General features: G+C 49.6%; 1 protein-coding gene across 1 annotated transcript in view; it reads left to right on the forward strand.

Annotated features, from left to right (window-relative positions):
- The window catches only part of ccm2l (CCM2 like scaffold protein), a 41431-nt gene that overhangs the window by 8389 nt on the left and 15951 nt on the right, over positions 1-17091 (forward strand). The window contains exons 6-7 of the mRNA XM_063015544.1: positions 14795-14924; positions 16275-16338. Of these exons, the coding sequence (XP_062871614.1) occupies positions 14795-14924; positions 16275-16338 (194 nt within the window). The remainder of the gene's footprint in view (positions 1-14794; positions 14925-16274; positions 16339-17091) is intronic.

Raw genomic sequence — 17091 nt, forward strand, 5'->3', positions numbered from 1 at the left:
TGTGAGTATCAATGTGTGGGGTGAAACTCACAGATCATCCGTGTGGACACGGTGCCCCCCGCTGCAAGAAAGTGGAAGTGCACACATGTGTAGATGGAGGAGAAGCTGAGAAATAGGTGTTTTTTCCAGGGGGGCAGGGGGGGTCGGGGGGGTTAGGGGGGGTACCCCCCACACTTTGGACTCCCCAGACAAACTGTTCCATATGTCCTAGGTCATTGATATTTCACATGCAAACAGTGGAGAAGTGGACATGGACACCACATTATAGAAAGGTACAGATGATGTGAGTGAGTATAGACGTAAAAGCCATTGTTCCCAAAAAAATTACAAAGTCCAGATCGCTTACCATCCGGTGAACGTTCCCTCGTCGGGTCCCGGGCCCCAGGAAGGAAGGGAGGGCCCCTCTTCGATGACGCTTTGGTTATATTGTTCACTAACCACCCGGCCGAACTGCTCGACACGTCCTAGGTCACCTGTCGTCATTGATATCTTACACGCGGACAATAGAAAACTGCACATCGATGTGTCTTTATAGAAAGGTACAGAAGATGTGACTCACCACAGACGTAAAAGCCTGTATTCCCAAATCAATACGAGTCCGGGTCGCTTCCCATGCGGTGAACGTTCCCCTCGTCGGGTCCCGGGCCCCAGGAGGCGAGGGAGGGCCCGTCGTCGATGACGCTTTGGTTATATTGTTCACTAACCACCCGGACGAACTGCTCGATACGTCCTTCATCTGTCTCCTGTGGTCCGGTGAGAAAGACAGACGGACGGACGGACGGACAGACAGACAGACCCCTGACAGAAAGGGGCCAGATGCGGTCTATCCACGGGAGCCCGGACCCTCGGGCCCGGCGACAGAGCAGCCGTCTAGGACACGGCATGGAAAGGAACTTGTGATCTGGTGAACCTCCTCACAGATCATCCGTGTGGACACGGTGCCCCCCGCTGCAAGAAAGCGGAAGTGCACACATGTCTGAGATGCAGGAGAGGCTGAGAAATAGGTGTCTTCTCCAGGGGGGCAGGGGGGGGAACCCCCCCGACTCGGGGGGGTTGGGGGGGGGGAACCCCCCCCCACACTTTGGACTCCCCAGACAAACTGTTCCATATGTCCTAGGTCATTGATATGTCACATGCAAACAGTGGAAAAGTGGACACGGATATCTCTTTATAGAAAGGTACAGAAGATGTGAGCGAGTATCAACGTGTGGGGTGAACCTAGGGTGAATCTGTGGGGTGAACGTGTGGGGGTCGGGGGTGGGTGGGGGGGGGGGGGGTTAGGGGGGGTACCCCCCTACTCGGGGGGGTTGGGGGGGGGGAACCCCCCCCCACACTTTGGACTCCCCAGACAAACTGTTCCATATGTCCTTCCTTCTGAGTGAGTAGTCTGTGTGTGAGAGTTGAGATAATAAGGCTTATAGTGGGTGGGAAACGGGCCTTTTTTCGAAAGGACGTCGTATCGGCACCGAAATCGGAGGGGGCGTAGAGGGGCGCGTCACGAGCGACATATCCGAGCCCCGCGGCCGTGGGCCCTTCCCGAGGCTACTTCCGGTTCCCGCCCACTCAGGGGGCGGGGCTCCGGACAGGGCGCGCTTCAGGCCCGGGGGGGCGCCCACGCCGAGTCCCGGCCCGATACGAGAGGTCCGGCCCGAAGGCTCTCTCTGGGACACTGGGTGTAGGACTCATAGTCTGGCAGAGGCATAAGAGTATGGGCTGTGTGTCAGAGTGTGTAAGAGAAAGGCGGTTTTCCGAAAGTGCTCGTAGGCCTACCGAAATCGGACGGTACGTGCGGGGCACGGGCACGGGCGGAGCCTCCGAGTCCCGCGGCCGGGGGCCGAGGGGCCGCCGAGATACGGGCCCCAGACGCGCGGCGTCTAGGGTCGGGCCCGGCGGAAGGGGAGGTCGTAGGCCCGCCGGAATCGGAGGGGGCGTAGGGGGGCGCGTCCCGAGCGACGATCCCGAGCCCCGCGGCCGTGGCTCGAGGGGCCGCCGAGATACGGGCCCCGGACGCGCGACGCCTAGGGTCGGTCCCGGCGGAAGGGGAGGTCGCCGGCACTCGGGAATCGGAGGGGGCGGGCGGGGTCAGGGCACGGGCGGAGCCTCCGGGTCCCGCGGCCGTGGGTCGAGGGGCCGCCGAGATACGGGCCCCAGACGCGCGGCGTCTACGGTCGGGCCCGGCGGAAGGGGAGGTCGCCGGCACTCGGGAATCGGAGGGGGCGTAGGGGGGCGCGTCCCGAGCGACACCCCGGAGCCCCGCGACCGTGGCTCGAGAGGCCTCCGAGACACGCCCGAAAAGAACGTACGGGGGTCCCGAGAGGGGAGCGGAGGTCGAGGGGACTCGGGAATCCGAGGGGGCGTAGGGGGGCGCGTCCCGAGCGACGCCCCCGAGCCCCGCGGCCGTGGCCCGAGAGGGCTCCGAGACACGGCCTCCCGGGCGGACGCGCGTAGGCCCGAAAAGCACGTACGGGGGTCCCGAGAGGGGAGCGGAGGGTCGAGGGGACTCGGGAATCGGAGGGTGCGTAGGGGGGCGCGTCCCGAGCGACGCTCCCGAGCCCCGCGGCCGTGGCCCGAGAGGGCTCCGAGACACGGCCTCCCGGGCGTACGCGCGTAGGCACAGGCCCGAAAACCACGTGCGGGGGTCCCGAGAGGGGAGCGGAGGTCGAGGGGACTCGGGAATCGGAGGGTGCGTAGGGGGGCGCGTCCCGAGCGACGCTCCCGAGCCCCGCGGCCGTGGCTCGAGAGGGCTCCGAGACACGGCCTCCCAGGCGTACGCGCGTAGGCACAGGCCCGAAAAGCACGTGCGGGGGTCCCGAGAGGGGAGCGGAGGTCGAGGGGACTCGGGAATCGGAGGGTGCGTAGGGGGGCGCGTCCCGAGCGACGCTCCCGAGCCCCGCGGCCGTGGCTCGAGAGGGCTCCGAGAAACGGCCTCCTAGGCGCGCGCGCGTAGGCCTAGGCCCGGAAAGCACGTACGGGGGTCCCGAGAGGGGAGCGTAGGTCGCCGGGACTCGGGAATCGGAGGGGGCGTAGGGGGGCGCGTCCCGAGCGACACCCCGGAGCCCCGCGACCGTGGCTCGAGAGGGCTCCGAGAAACGGCCTCCTAGGCGGACGCGCGTAGGCCTAGGCCCGCCGGGTCCGGACCAGAGTCACTAGGGTCAGGGGATATATCACTAAAGGTGATGACACACTAAAAGGTGTTTAACATTCGTTTTTTTCAATGTGTAGTGACTGTTTAACAGTGAGTTTGTGAGAGTGAGAGTGAGAGGGAGAGTGAGAGGGGGAGGGGAGCAGCAGCTCACAGGGCATTTTCAGCAGGCAGACAGAGTGAGGAGTTGAAAGCACTGAACTAGCATATTTAGATTGATACTTTTTCAATACTTTTCAACCCTGTGGATGAAATATTGATGAAATATCATATGTAAAGTGATGATCGACAAGTATTGCACATTGGATTGGGCCAGTGTAGCCATAACTTTGTCCAATGTGCAACACTTGTCACTCATCATCACTTCCTGTTAGATATTTCATCTATATTTCACGAGTGTCTCTCTAAAGTGCAATCTGAAGTGTGTCTACGCTTTCTATAAAGACATATCCATGTGCAGTTTTTTACTGTTTGCATGTGAAATATCAATGAGGACAAGTGACGTAGGACAGTCTGGGTGTGTGTCTCTCTCTCTCTCTGTCTCTCTCTCTCTCTCTCTCTCTCTCTCCCTCTCTCTCTCTCTCTGTCTCTCTCTCTCTCTCTCTGTCTCTCTCTCTCTCTCTCTCTCTCTCTCTCCCTCTCTCTCATCAACCCCCCACCTCTACGGTGCCACGGGGATCTGTACCCTACACATAAGCACGGCTCCGTCCGATCGTCAAACGGTCCGGTCGAAAGGCGCGTCCCGGCCCGGGCGTCGCCGTGCCGGAGTCCCGCGACTCTCCCGGGTCCCCCGTCCCTGTAAATCGATAAAAAACACTTCGGGTATCCGGGACGCTTCCACGAGATTTCCCCTAACCACCGAGAGGCGGTTCGACCCTAGGGTCAAACGCTTTGGTCAAAAGGCGTGTCCCGGCCCGGGCGTCGCCGTGCCAGAGTCCCGCGGCTCTCCCGGGTCCCCGGTCCCTGTAAATGGAGAAAAACCACTTTGGGTATCCGGGACGCTTCCGCGAGATTTCCCCTAACCACCGAGAGGCGGTTCGACCCTAGGGTCAAACGCTCTGGTCAAAAGGCGTGTCCCGGCCCGGGCGTCGCCGTGCCAGAGTCCCGCGGCTCTCCCGGGTCCCCGGTCCCTGTAAATGGAGAAAAACCACTTTGGGTATCCGGGACGCTTTCGCGAGATTTCCCCTAACCACCTACAGGGGTCAGTGGTAGCCTAGTGGGTAGAGCTTTGGGCTATCGACCGTAAGATTGGCGGTTCAAATCCCGGCTCTGCTACGTAGCCACTGTCGGGTCCTCGAGCGAGGCCCTTAACCCCGTCTGCTCCAGGGGCGCCCGTAAGTCGGCTGACCCTGCGCTCTGACCCCAGCTTCCGACACCAGCTGGGATATGCGAAAAGAAAGAATTTCATTGTACTGTACATCTGTCTATGTATATATATATATGACAAATAAAGGATATCTGTCTTTCTTTCTGTCTTTCTGTCTTTCTTTCTTTCTGTCTTTCTTTCTACAGGTCCATCCAAAAACGAAGCCCGGGCACTGGAGACCACGAGCCAGGTCTGGCACCGTAGTCGTGAACACTAGGGTTAGGGTCTATATCACCAAAGCGTCTCGGATACCCAAAGTGGTTTTTAGGGGCCAGGGGCCGAACCGAGGGCCCAGACGCGAAACGGAGACCTGCGAGAGGCTCCCCGTGCCGAGACGCACCATATGGCACAATTCCGTCCTTTTTGGCGCGAAACACTAAGTTAGGGTCTACATCACCAAAGCGTCTCGGATACCCGAAGTGGTTTTTAGGGGCCAGGGGCCGAACCGAGGGCCCAGACGCGAAACGGAGACCTGCGGGAGGCTCCCCGTGCCGAGACGCACCATATGGCAGGGTTCCGTCCTTTTTGGCGCAAAACACTAGGTTAGGGTCTATATCACCAAAGCGTCTCGGATACCCGAAGTGGTTTTTAGGGGCCAGGGGCCGAACCGAGGGCCCAGACGCAAAACGGAGACCTGCGGGAGGCTCCCCGTGCCGAGACGCACCGTATGGCACGGTCCCCCTGTCCTTTTGGCGCGGTCCTTTTCTGACCGTCTGAGGCCGTGTACAGGTCTGTGAGGGCCAGAAGTCTCGCTTGTCTGTCTGTCTGTCTGTCTGTCTGTCTGTGGGTGACCAAGTACTCTATTATTATTATTTAATTTTTTATTTATCTATTTATTACCAGTTTTAGATCATTTAATTCTGTCTTTGTATGATTTGTGTAAATCGTGTATTTATTTAAAGTATCCTCCTGGCCACCCAAGAAGGATGGGCCCTGCTGAGTCTGGTTCCTCTCAAGGTTTCTTCCTGTAATTTTCAGGGAGTTTCTCCTTGCCACACAGGGGTTTCTGTATCTGTCGGTCCTGGATTTTGTAAAGTTGCTTTGAGACAATGTCTGTTGTAAAAAGCGCTATATAAATAAAGTTGACTTGACTACTCCTCTTCCACCACGACTCACAAAGAAATTCTTACAGCGTGACTCCCTGGACATTGTTTTGCCCCCTCATTTGGTGAAAATTACGATGAAAATTACCAGACCTGCACAATCACTGGCCGACCGAAGACTTTTCGACACACACACACACACACACACAGACAGACCTTAAAACCTGGGGTTAGGGTCCGACGACACCCGGGCGATCCCATGACACCTCGGCCGCTCCCGAAATTCTCTTATCTCGGGAAGCTCGACCATATGGTGTGTGAGGACGGCTTGAATATCCCGATGACGACGCGGCGATCTCAACCCCTAACCGCTTCGAACAGGACCAGCGATGGCTCAGTTACCTTGGAAAAGCGATCTGATCACTACTCCTTCAAAAAGTCACTCGAGTCACTTCATGGATTACTTGACTTCAAAAGTAAGTAACTAGGGCTAGATCACAAGTCACTTCGTCGGTCACACCACGCGGAACATCTCAAAGACGTTCCTTTGCAATACCTTGTCATTGGGCTGCCAACCTGGGTGTGACTCCATGGAATCCCAGAACAAGCCAGTGTGAATGTATGGAAAACAAATGTCAAATTTCTCTCCAGAAATTATTTTTTCTTCTTTTTAACACAATCGATACACATCTAATCTAATCAAATATCAAATATCAAATTATCAGATTTAATAAATTGGGAAAAAAAACAACTGGCAAAAACATGGCCATATTGTGCACACTTTTCAATAACCGAACCATACATTACACAGTCGTCAAAGAAGAGCTCGACTTAAGACCTACCTTCGATTTCAAATCAGACACCCACTTTGGGTAGTTCATGTTAACGATGGGCCTTCTATTACGCCAACAAGATGAAATTGACAGCTAAATAACAATTCCCTACTCATTCGTCATTTTCTGTATGCCGTACACTGATCCCTGCTTCGAAAAGTAACTTGGTCACTTCATCGTGAGCAAATAGTTTATGAGAACGATAGGAAATTAGAACAGACACCTACCCTTTATCGATACTTACCATGAGATGGAGATGGGGGGTTAGAGTTACGATATACATTAGATTTCGGTGGTAACCTGTAGAAATAGAAAGATAAGTTCATAAATAATTAAAACATATAACTATCAAAGTAGTCGATGATAATAATAAGAATAAATTAAAACAAATACCTACCTTTCAAAAAAAACATTAATACCCTCTCCTCGTGAGCAAATAGTTCATAAGAACGATAGTCAATTACAACAGATACCTACCCTTTGTCAACACTTACCATGACATGGAGATGGGGGGTTAGAGTCACGATATAGTGGCTAGGGTGCCAAGTACGAGTACGGAATTCGATCACGTCGGTCCTGCTCCGTCAGGGGGTGAGGGTCCCCTTTGGGTAAGGTTTGACGTTTCGGTGATGTCAATACGCTTTGGCGATGTCAATACACTTTGGCGATCCCTCCCTACGCGGGTCCCCTGACACCCCCGGGCCGACCTGGCACCGCCCCCGTGCCCTGGGGCGCCCTATAGGGTGCGTTTTACCCTGGGGCACGTGCCGGGCTCTTTCCCTGCCTGCGCCCTCTGGGTTGAGTAAGGGTCCCTTGGGGTAAGGATGACATTTCGGTGATGTCAATACACTTTGGCGATGTCAATACACTTTTGCGATCCCTCCCTACGCGGGTCCCCTGACCCCCCCGGGCTTACCTGGCACCGCCCTTGTGCCCTGGGGCGCCCTATAGGGTGCGTTTTACCCTGGGGTCCGTGTTGGGCTGTTTCCCTGCCTGCACCCTCTGGGCTGAGTAAGGGTCCCTTGGGGTAAGGATGACATTTTGGTGATGTCAATACACTTTTGCGATCCCTCCCTATACGGGTCCCCCGACCCCCCGGGCTTACCTGGCACCGCCCTTGTGCCCTGGGGCGCCCTATAGGGTGCGTTTTACCCTGGGGTCCGTGTTGGGCTGTTTCCCTGCCTGCACCCTCTGGGCTGAGTAAGGGTCCCTTGGAATAAGGATGACATTTTGGTGATGTCAATACACTTTTGCGATCCCTCCCTATACGGGTCCCCCGACCCCCTGGGCTCGACCTGGCACCGCCCTCGTGCCCTGGGGCGCCCTATAGGGTGCGTTTTACCCTGGGGTCCGTGTTGGGCTGTTTCCCTGCCTGCACCCTCTGGGCTGAGTAAGGGTCCCTTGGGGTAAGGATGACATTTTGGTGATGTCAATACACTTTTGCGATCCCTCCCTATACGGGTCCCCCGACCCCCCGGGCTTACCTGGCACCGCCCTTGTGCCCTGGGGCGCCCTATAGGGTGCGTTTTACCCTGGGGTCCGTGCCGGGCTGTTTACCTGCCTGCGCCCTCTGGGTTGAGTAAGGGTCCCTTGGGGTAAGGATGACATTTTGGTGATGTCAATACACTTTTGCGATCCCTCCCTACCCGACGGCCGAGGTGGACGTCCCGTGTCCGCACGCCACCCTCGTCGGTCCCGTCACGCGCTAGGGTCGGTTTTCCCCTACGCGTTCGGTCCACGGCCTCCGACCGGGAAGGCGACCGCGCCCTCACGTCGGGCTCGGCGAGACGGTGCGCTGGATGTGCTTTTCGAGGCACGTAGTGGCCCGGTTCAAGAGTTAGTTTTTTTAGGCCGTTTCGTCGTGACCGATGACCCTAGCACGGCCCCAGCGGGTCGGGGAGCGACTTTCGGGCCATTCCGAGCCGTCCGACCCAAAGTGTACCGGGGGCCCCCAGGGACAGTTTGGTGATGCTGGGGGCGGTGCCCATGACACCTCTGTGAGTTTTCGGGGAGGGAGACCCCTGGTGGACTTTACGACTTCGGGGGTTAGTGGACTTATCGCCAAGTCGTACTGGGGTCGACGGGTCACACTGTCCAGTCCACCCTCAGTGCTTCGACACAGTGGCCGGAGTACGGAGCTGCAGCACTTCCATCTCGGGTTCGGGAGGGGATGGGCACCCCATCACATTTTTCAAAAATACTAGGGCCCTGGGGGGTCCACCCAAAGCAGGTCCTGTGTCTCTAGCGCCCCCAGTGACTTTTCCATAAATCTAGGAAAATTCCCTATGGGATTTCCCATTCATTTTTTGGAAACTTCAAACGCCTATAACTCGGCCCCCTTACGTCCTGCACGAAAGTCGCAAGAGGCAAAGTTGCTCGTCTCGGCCTCTAGTTTCAGAATCTGGTCTCAACGACCAAAGCGTACCGGTCACTAATTAGGGTTAGGGTTAAGGTTAGGGTTAAGGTTAGGGTTAGGGTTAGGGTTAAGGTTAGGGTTAGGGTTAGGATTAGTATAGAAAAACCTGAAAAGAAGCTTGTCTGTTGTTGTCCCATCCCATTCCTTGTTGGATAGAAACTGCAGATCACCTAAAATGAATTACACTTGTACAATTATATAAAAATGACTTTTTAAGTTGTTCCGCACTGAATGCTGGGATTGCCTTCACAGTTGAGCAAGCACACAGAACTCGATCATTATTTAGTCAAAATATCACTCAGAATAAGGCATCTGGGTAGGCAGCATTTCAAGGCATCTAAGAATGTAGATGTAACCTAGCGGTTAAAGTACTAAACTACAGGTGGTGCAGCGGTAAAAACACACACTGGAACCAGAGCTGGGATCTCGAATTCACAGTACTGTTAGTTGCTTTGGATAAAAGTGTCTCCTAAATACCTTGAATGTAAATGTAGGTTGTCTTTTTAGGGGGTCACGAACGATGACGTTAAATACTGTCTATGTAGAAAGCTCACTATGTTTTCAGACAGACCCATTGACACTTACAGCAGAGATGTTCACAAGTCACAAAATACGAGTCCGAGTCAAGTCACGAGTCTTTAGGTTAGAGTCCGAGTCAAGTCACGAGTCAATATAATCTACACAAAACATATATTGGAAATGTAGCGTACAAATAAACTAATAATCTGTAAGTTCAGATAAAAAACAACAACAGATTAGCAACTGTATTTTGCCGTTTTACTTAGTGCCTTTACTGTCCTAGTCATTGTGCAAATGAATGTAATTTCCGTAACAAGAAGGTACCAGTTAAAAGCTTAAATTGATACATTTTGGTTTCATTGCAAAACAAAAGCGTGCGATAAATCACGGCACAGTGGCCAAAATCCAAAACACAGCAAAAAAAATCATAACCACTGCTTAACCTAGCTTATGTTCTTCCAGATGCTATTAAATTTATAACCGTGTGTTCTCCCATTAGGAATATAATCCGTTATTTTGTAAATGTGCTTATAATTAAAAACCTCCAAACTTTTCCCGGTTGTGAAGTAAAACACGAACTCATTAGAAAGCCAATCAAGCGTTTCATTGACACATCATCTGTGTGACGCAAACTGAATAAATGCAAATAACAGCATTTCTTACTCAAAATTACAATCAGAAGGTTTAATTGGTTCAGAAAGCGCTCTTTCAACCATTAGCGCCAATTCTGTAGGAGCATTCCATTCACCCCAGTTGTTCCTGTGAAGTGCACTATGTAGGGTATTCCACCATTTTAAGTCAGATTCCAATCCAAAGGTAACGAAAATGATCAAATGAAGTGAACTTCAAACTGTGTAGGGAGTAGGGAGCGATGCTTCATCACTACGCCGGAAGCTGGCTGTAACATTTACCCATTGCGTGTGTTGCGGATTAAGACAACCAGAGCGTTATTAGAGAGCAGAATATTTATTATATATATATATATATACAGTGTATCACAAAAGTGAGTACACCCCTCACATTTCTGCAAATATTTTATTATATCTTTTCATGGGACAACACTATAGACATGAAACTTGGATATAACTTAGAGTAGTCAGTGTACAGCTTGTATAGCAGTGTAGATTTACTGTCTTCTGAAAATAACTCAACACACAGCCATTAATGTCTAAATGGCTGGCAACATAAGTGAGTACACCCCACAGTGAACATGTCCAAATTGTGCCCAAAGTGTCAATATTTTGTGTGACCGCCATTATTATCCAGCACTGCCTTAACCCTCCTGGGCATGGAATTCACCAGAGCTGCACAGGTTGCTACTGGAATCCTCTTCCACTCCTCCATGATGACATCACGGAGCTGGTGGATGTTAGACACCTTGAACTCCTCCACCTTCCACTTGAGGATGCGCCACAGGTGCTCAATTGGGTTTAGTCCATCACCTTTACCTTCAGCTTCCTCAGGAAGGCAGTTGTCATCTTGGAGGTTGTGTTTGGGGTCGTTATCCTGTTGGAAAACTGCCATGAGGCCCAGTTTTCGAAGGGAGGGGATCATGCTCTGTTTCAGAATGTCACAGTACATGCTGGAATTCATGTTTCCCTCAATGAACTGCAGCTCCCCAGTGCCAGCAACACTCATGCAGCCCAAGACCATGATGCTACCACCACCATGCTTGACTGTAGGCAAGATACAGTTGTCTTGGTACTTCTCACCAGGGCGCCGCCACACATGCTGGACACCATCTGAGCCAAACAAGTTTATCTTGGTCTCGTCAGACCACAGGGCATTCCAGTAATCCATGTTCTTGGACTGCTTGTCTTCAGCAAACTGTTTGCGGGCTTTCTTGTGCGTCAGCTTCCTTCTGGGATGACGACCATGCAGACCGAGTTGATGCAGTGTGCGGCGTATGGTCTGAGCACTGACAGGCTGACCTCCCACGTCTTCAACCTCTGCAGCAATGCTGGCAGCACTCATGTGTCTATTTTTTAAAGCCAACCTCTGGATATGACGCCGAACACGTGGACTCGACTTCTTTGGTCGACCCTGGCGAAGCCTGTTCCGAGTGGAACCTGTCCTGGAAAACCGCTGTATGACCTTGGCCACCATGCTGTAGCTCAGTTTCAGGGTGTTAGCAATCTTCTTATAGCCCAGGCCATCTTTGTGGAGAGCAACAATTCTATTTCTCACATCCTCAGAGAGTTCTTTGCCATGAGGTGCCATGTTGAATATCCAGTGGCCAGTATGAGAGAATTGTACCCAAAACACCAAATTTTACAGCCCTGCTCCCCATTTACACCTGGGACCTTGACACATGACACCAGGGAGGGACAACGACACATTTGGGCACAATTTGGACATGTTCACTGTGGGGTGTACTCACTTATGTTGCCAGCTATTTAGACATTAATGGCTGTGTGTTGAGTTATTTTCAGAAGACAGTAAATCTACACTGCTATACAAGCTGTACACTGACTACTCTAAGTTATATCCAAGTTTCATGTCTATAGTGTTGTCCCATGAAAAGATATAATGAAATATTTGCAGAAATGGGAGGGGTGTACTCACTTTTGTGATACACTGTATATATATATATATATACAGTATATATACAGTATATACTGTATATATATATATATATATATATATATACTGTATATATATATATATATATATATATACTGTAAATATATATATATATATATATATATACAGTATATATATACAGTGTATCACAAAAGTGAGTGCACCCCTCACATTTCTGCAGATATTTAAGTATATCTTTTCATGGGACAACACTGACAAAATGACACTTTGACACAATGAAAAGTAGTCTGTGTGCAGCTTATATAACAGTGTAAATTTATTCTTCCCTCAAAATAACTCAATATACAGCCATTAATGTCTAAACCACCGGCAACAAAAGTGAGTACACTTCTTAGTGAAAGTTCCTGAAGTGTCAATATTTTGTGTGGCCACCATTATTTCCCAGAACTGCCTTAACTCTCCTGGGCATGGACTTAACCAGAGCTTCACAGGTTGCCACTGGAATGCTTTTCCACTCCTCCATGACGACATCACGGAGCTGGCGGATATTCGAGACTTTGCGCTCCTCCACCTTCCGCTTGAGGATGCCCCAAAGATGTTCTATTGGGTTTAGGTCTGGAGACATGCTTGGCCAGTCCATCACCTTTACCCTCAGCCTCTTCAATAAAGCAGTGGTCGTCTTAGAGGTGTGTTTGGGGTCATTATCATGCTGGAACACTGCCCTGCGACCCAGTTTCCGGAGGGAGGGGATCATGCTCTGCTTCAGTATTTCACAGTACATATTGGAGTTCATGTGTCCCTCAATTAAATGTAACTCCCCAACACCTGCTGCACTCATGCAGCCCCAGACCATGGCATTCCCACCACCATGCTTGACTGTAGGCATGACACACTTATCTTTGTACTCCTCACCTGATTGCCGCCACACATGCTTGAGACCATCTGAACCAAACAAATTAATCTTGGTCTCATCAGACCATAGGACATGGTTCCAGTAATCCATGTCCTTTGTTGACATGTCTTCAGCAAACTGTTTGCGGGCTTTCTTGTGTAGAGACTTCAGAAGAGGCTTCCTTCTGGGGTGACAGCCATGCAGACCAATTTGATGTAGTGTGCGGCGTATGGTCTGAGCACTGACAGGCTGACCCCCCACCTTTTCAATCTCTGCAGCAATGCTGACAGCACTCCTGCGCCTATCTTTCAAAGACAGCAGTTGGATGTGACGCTGAGCACGTGCACTCAGCTTCTTTGGACGACCAACGCGAGTTCTGTTCTGAGTGGACCCTGCTCTTTTAAAACGCTGGATGATCTTGGCCACTGTGCTGCAGCTCAGTTTCAGGGTGTTGGCAATCTTCTTGTAGCCTTGGCCATCTTCATGTAGCGCAACAATTCGTCTTTTAAGATCCTCAGAGAGTTATTTGCCATGAGGTGCCATGTTGGAACTTTCAGTGACCAGTATGAGAGAGTGTGAGAGCTGTACTACTAAATTGAACACACCTGCTCCCTATGCACACCTGAGACCTAGTAACACTAACGAGTCACATGACATTTTGGAGGGAAAATGACAAGCAGTGCTCAATTTGGACATTTAGGGGTGTAGTCTCTTAGGGGTGTACTCACTTTTGTTGCCGGTGGTTTAGACATTAATGGCTGTATATTGAGTTATTTTGAGGGAAGAATAAATTTACACTGTTATATAAGCTGCACACAGACTACTTTTCATTGTGTCAAAGTGTCATTTTGTCAGTGTTGTCCCATGAAAAGATATACTTAAATAGCTGCAGAAATGTGAGGGGTGTACTCACTTTTGTGATACACTGTATATATATATATATATTTATATATAGATATATATAATTGTCACACGTTACTAATGTTAACACATGCTGATGCAAGCGACTCTTCTTGTTCACGAGTCCGAGTCGAGTCTGAAGTCGCTGTGTGTGCGACTTACATGCGACTCAGACTTAAGTCACAGACTCGAGTCCCCATCTCTGACTTACTGCTGTAATATTTGTCAAACAAAGGCATCTACAAGGTATTGAATCAAAAATCTGATTTAAGAAACACTAAAGTTGGTTTTAACTTTGTCATTATGGGTGGTTAAGTGTAGAGAGATAGATAAAACAGGCAATTATACACTTTAAAAATCAATTCAACAACACAATAAAGGGTGCAGAAGGATTAATAGATGGATTAGCAGTGAAAAGCTTTCCACCCTCTCTTAAAAGCAGCTCTAACATCGACATTGTCCACAACAAATTGACCTTGGCCAACTTTAATTATATTACATACAGATCAGTTCAGTCTCTATAAAGTATTGTTATTAGGGACAGTGGTAGCCTAGTGGGTAGAGCTTTGGGATATCAGCAAAAGATTGGCTGTTGAAATCCAGGCTCTGCTATGCAGACACTGTTGGGTCCTTGAACAAGGCCCTTAACCCTGTCTGCTCCAGGGGCACCATACGATGACCCTGCGCTCTGATCTATCTATCTATCTATCTATCTATCTATCTATCTATCTATCTATCTATCTATCTATCTATCTATCTATCTATCTATCTAGAAATGATAGGGTTTGGTTGTAGTATAGTGCAGTGTCATCCATAAACATGGACATAATGGAGAGGTGTAGCCATCCATTACATCTTACTACTTACTTACACTGCAGTAACTGTGTTGATGAGTGGAGCTGTGACAGCGGTGATGTACGCAGCAGTGATGTAATGTAATCCCAGACTTATGTAACACTGCTGTGTCAGGGTTCTGAGAGAGAGAGGGAGTCCTGGATCAGTCAGTCCTAGATCCCAGCCTGACTATGTGTATATAAACTCTGCACAATGTGCATTCTTCATTATATTCATCCCTTGATTTGTAAGCATTATTGTTTTCCTTTCTGTCCACACGTACACATGACCATTAATAAACCCAGGATGCTGCAGAAGAGTACTGTGCCCTCATCTGTCAGATGTTTCAGATCATCTATGGACACCAGACTATTGAATGTGTGGACAGGGCAGGATATCACCACGCCATGCCTGACCGCAATTGGTTAGAGAGAAGTAAGTCACAGCACCACAGTTGAGGTCCAATCATACACCGATCAGCCATAACATTAAAACCACCTCCTTGTTTCTACACTCACTGTCCATTTTATCAGCTTTACTTACCATATAGAAGCACTTTGTAGTTCTACAATTACTGACTGTACTCCATCTGTTTCTCTGCATACCTTTTTTAGCCTGCTTTCACCTGTTCTTTAATGATTAGGACCTCCCACAGGACCACAACAGAGCAGGTATTATTTAGGTGATGGATCATTCTCAGCTCTGCAGTGACACTGACACTCTGTGGTGGTGTGTTAGTGTGTGTTGTGCTGGTATGAGTGGATCAGACACAGCAGCGCTGCTGGAGTTTTTAAATACCGTGTCCACTCACTGTCCACTCTATTAGACACTCCTACCTAGTTAGCCCACCTTGTAGATGTAAAGTCGGAGACGATCGCTTATCTATTGCTGCTGTTTGAGTTGATCATCTTCTAGACCTTCATCAGTGGTCACAGGACACTGCCCATGGAGTGCTGTTGGCTGGATATTTTTGGTTGGTGGACTCTTCTCAGTCCAGCAGTGACAGTTGCTGCTGTGTCTGTTCCACTCATACCAGCACAACACACACTAACACACCACCACCATGTCAGTGTCACTGCAGTGCTGGGAATGATCCATCACCTAAATAATACCTGCTCTGTAGTGGTCCTGTGGGGGTCCTGACCATTGAAGAACAGCAAGAAAGGGGGCTAACAAAGTACAAATGGACTACAGTCAGTAATTGTAGAACTACAAAGTGCTTCTATATGGTAAATGGAGCTGATAAAAGTGGCTCAGTGGGTAGCACTGTCGTCTCACAGCAAGAAGATCCTGGGTTCGATCCCCAGGTGGGGAGGTCCAGGTCCTTTCTGTGTGGAGTTTGCATGTTCTCCCCATGTCTGCGTGGGTTTCTTCCCACAGTCCAAAGACGTGCAAGTAAGGTGAACTGGAGATACACAATTGTCCATGACTGTGTTTGACATTAAACTTGTAAACTGATGAATCTTGTGTAACGAGTAAATCTCTGTGTGGTGTTTATATAACACATCACTGCCAGAGGAAATTATGATTGGTTATTGAGTTCCCAATGGTTTAATCGTGTTGTAACCCAGCTTTAGGTCATACAGACTAGCAGTAGGTTTTAAGATCAGCAGTATTATGAAGAGGTTGAATAATTGTGTTTACGATTTAACTGTAGCTTCAACAAACTAATACAAACTTGTTTTGTCTAGTCTAGTCTATTATTTCCACCAATAAGAACTAAGCTAAGTGTATATTTGACCTTTTAAGAACCTCTTTGATCTCTTGTCTGTTTGTGTTTCCAAGGTGACAGCTGTCTGACAGATATGACTTATGGCTATGACACAGATTACAGCTACTGCAGCTCATAGTAAGTGAATGGCAGAATAAACTACGTTAATCTTTAAGTGATTTACCTGTTATTTACATCAACAGCAATGAGTTTGCTGAAAGTGTTCCTGACCATAGTTTAACCACCAAGTGGTTCCAGATTCAGGCTATGACAAATCCCAGAAAACATGTGTATTCCACCAGAATGTAGCCCTACTTACACTTACTTACTCCAGACAGAAGCCGAACTAGTAAACTGGTAGCCGATTTTCCAGCTTTCTTTAAATGCACCATTTTATCCTGTGTAAAATAACAAGTTTTAATCTTTATGTAATGCACAATTATAAATGCTAATATTTTAATGTAATAAACTTTTCATAGGCATGTCATACTGCATACTACCATACTGCATAGTATAGTAATGACATACACTATATTGCCAAAAGTATTCCCTCACCTGCCTTTACACGCATATGAACTTGAGTTCATCCTGAAAAACTTACCATATAGAAGCACTTTGTAGTTCTACAATTACTGACTGTAGTCCATCTGTTTCTCTACATACTTTTTAACCTGCTTTCACCCTGTTCTTCAATGGTCAGGACCCCCCACAGGACCACTACAGAGCAGGTATTATTTGGGTGGTGGATCATTCTCAGCACAGCAGTGACACTGACATGGTGGTGGTGTGTTAGTGTGCGTTGTGCTGGTATGAGTGGATAAGACACAGCAGCACTGATGGAGTTTTTAAACACCTCACTGTCATTGCTGGACTGAGAATCGTCCACCAACC

This window comes from Trichomycterus rosablanca, chromosome 19 (genome assembly GCF_030014385.1).
Source record: "Trichomycterus rosablanca isolate fTriRos1 chromosome 19, fTriRos1.hap1, whole genome shotgun sequence".
Taxonomy (NCBI): Eukaryota; Metazoa; Chordata; class Actinopteri; order Siluriformes; family Trichomycteridae; genus Trichomycterus; species Trichomycterus rosablanca.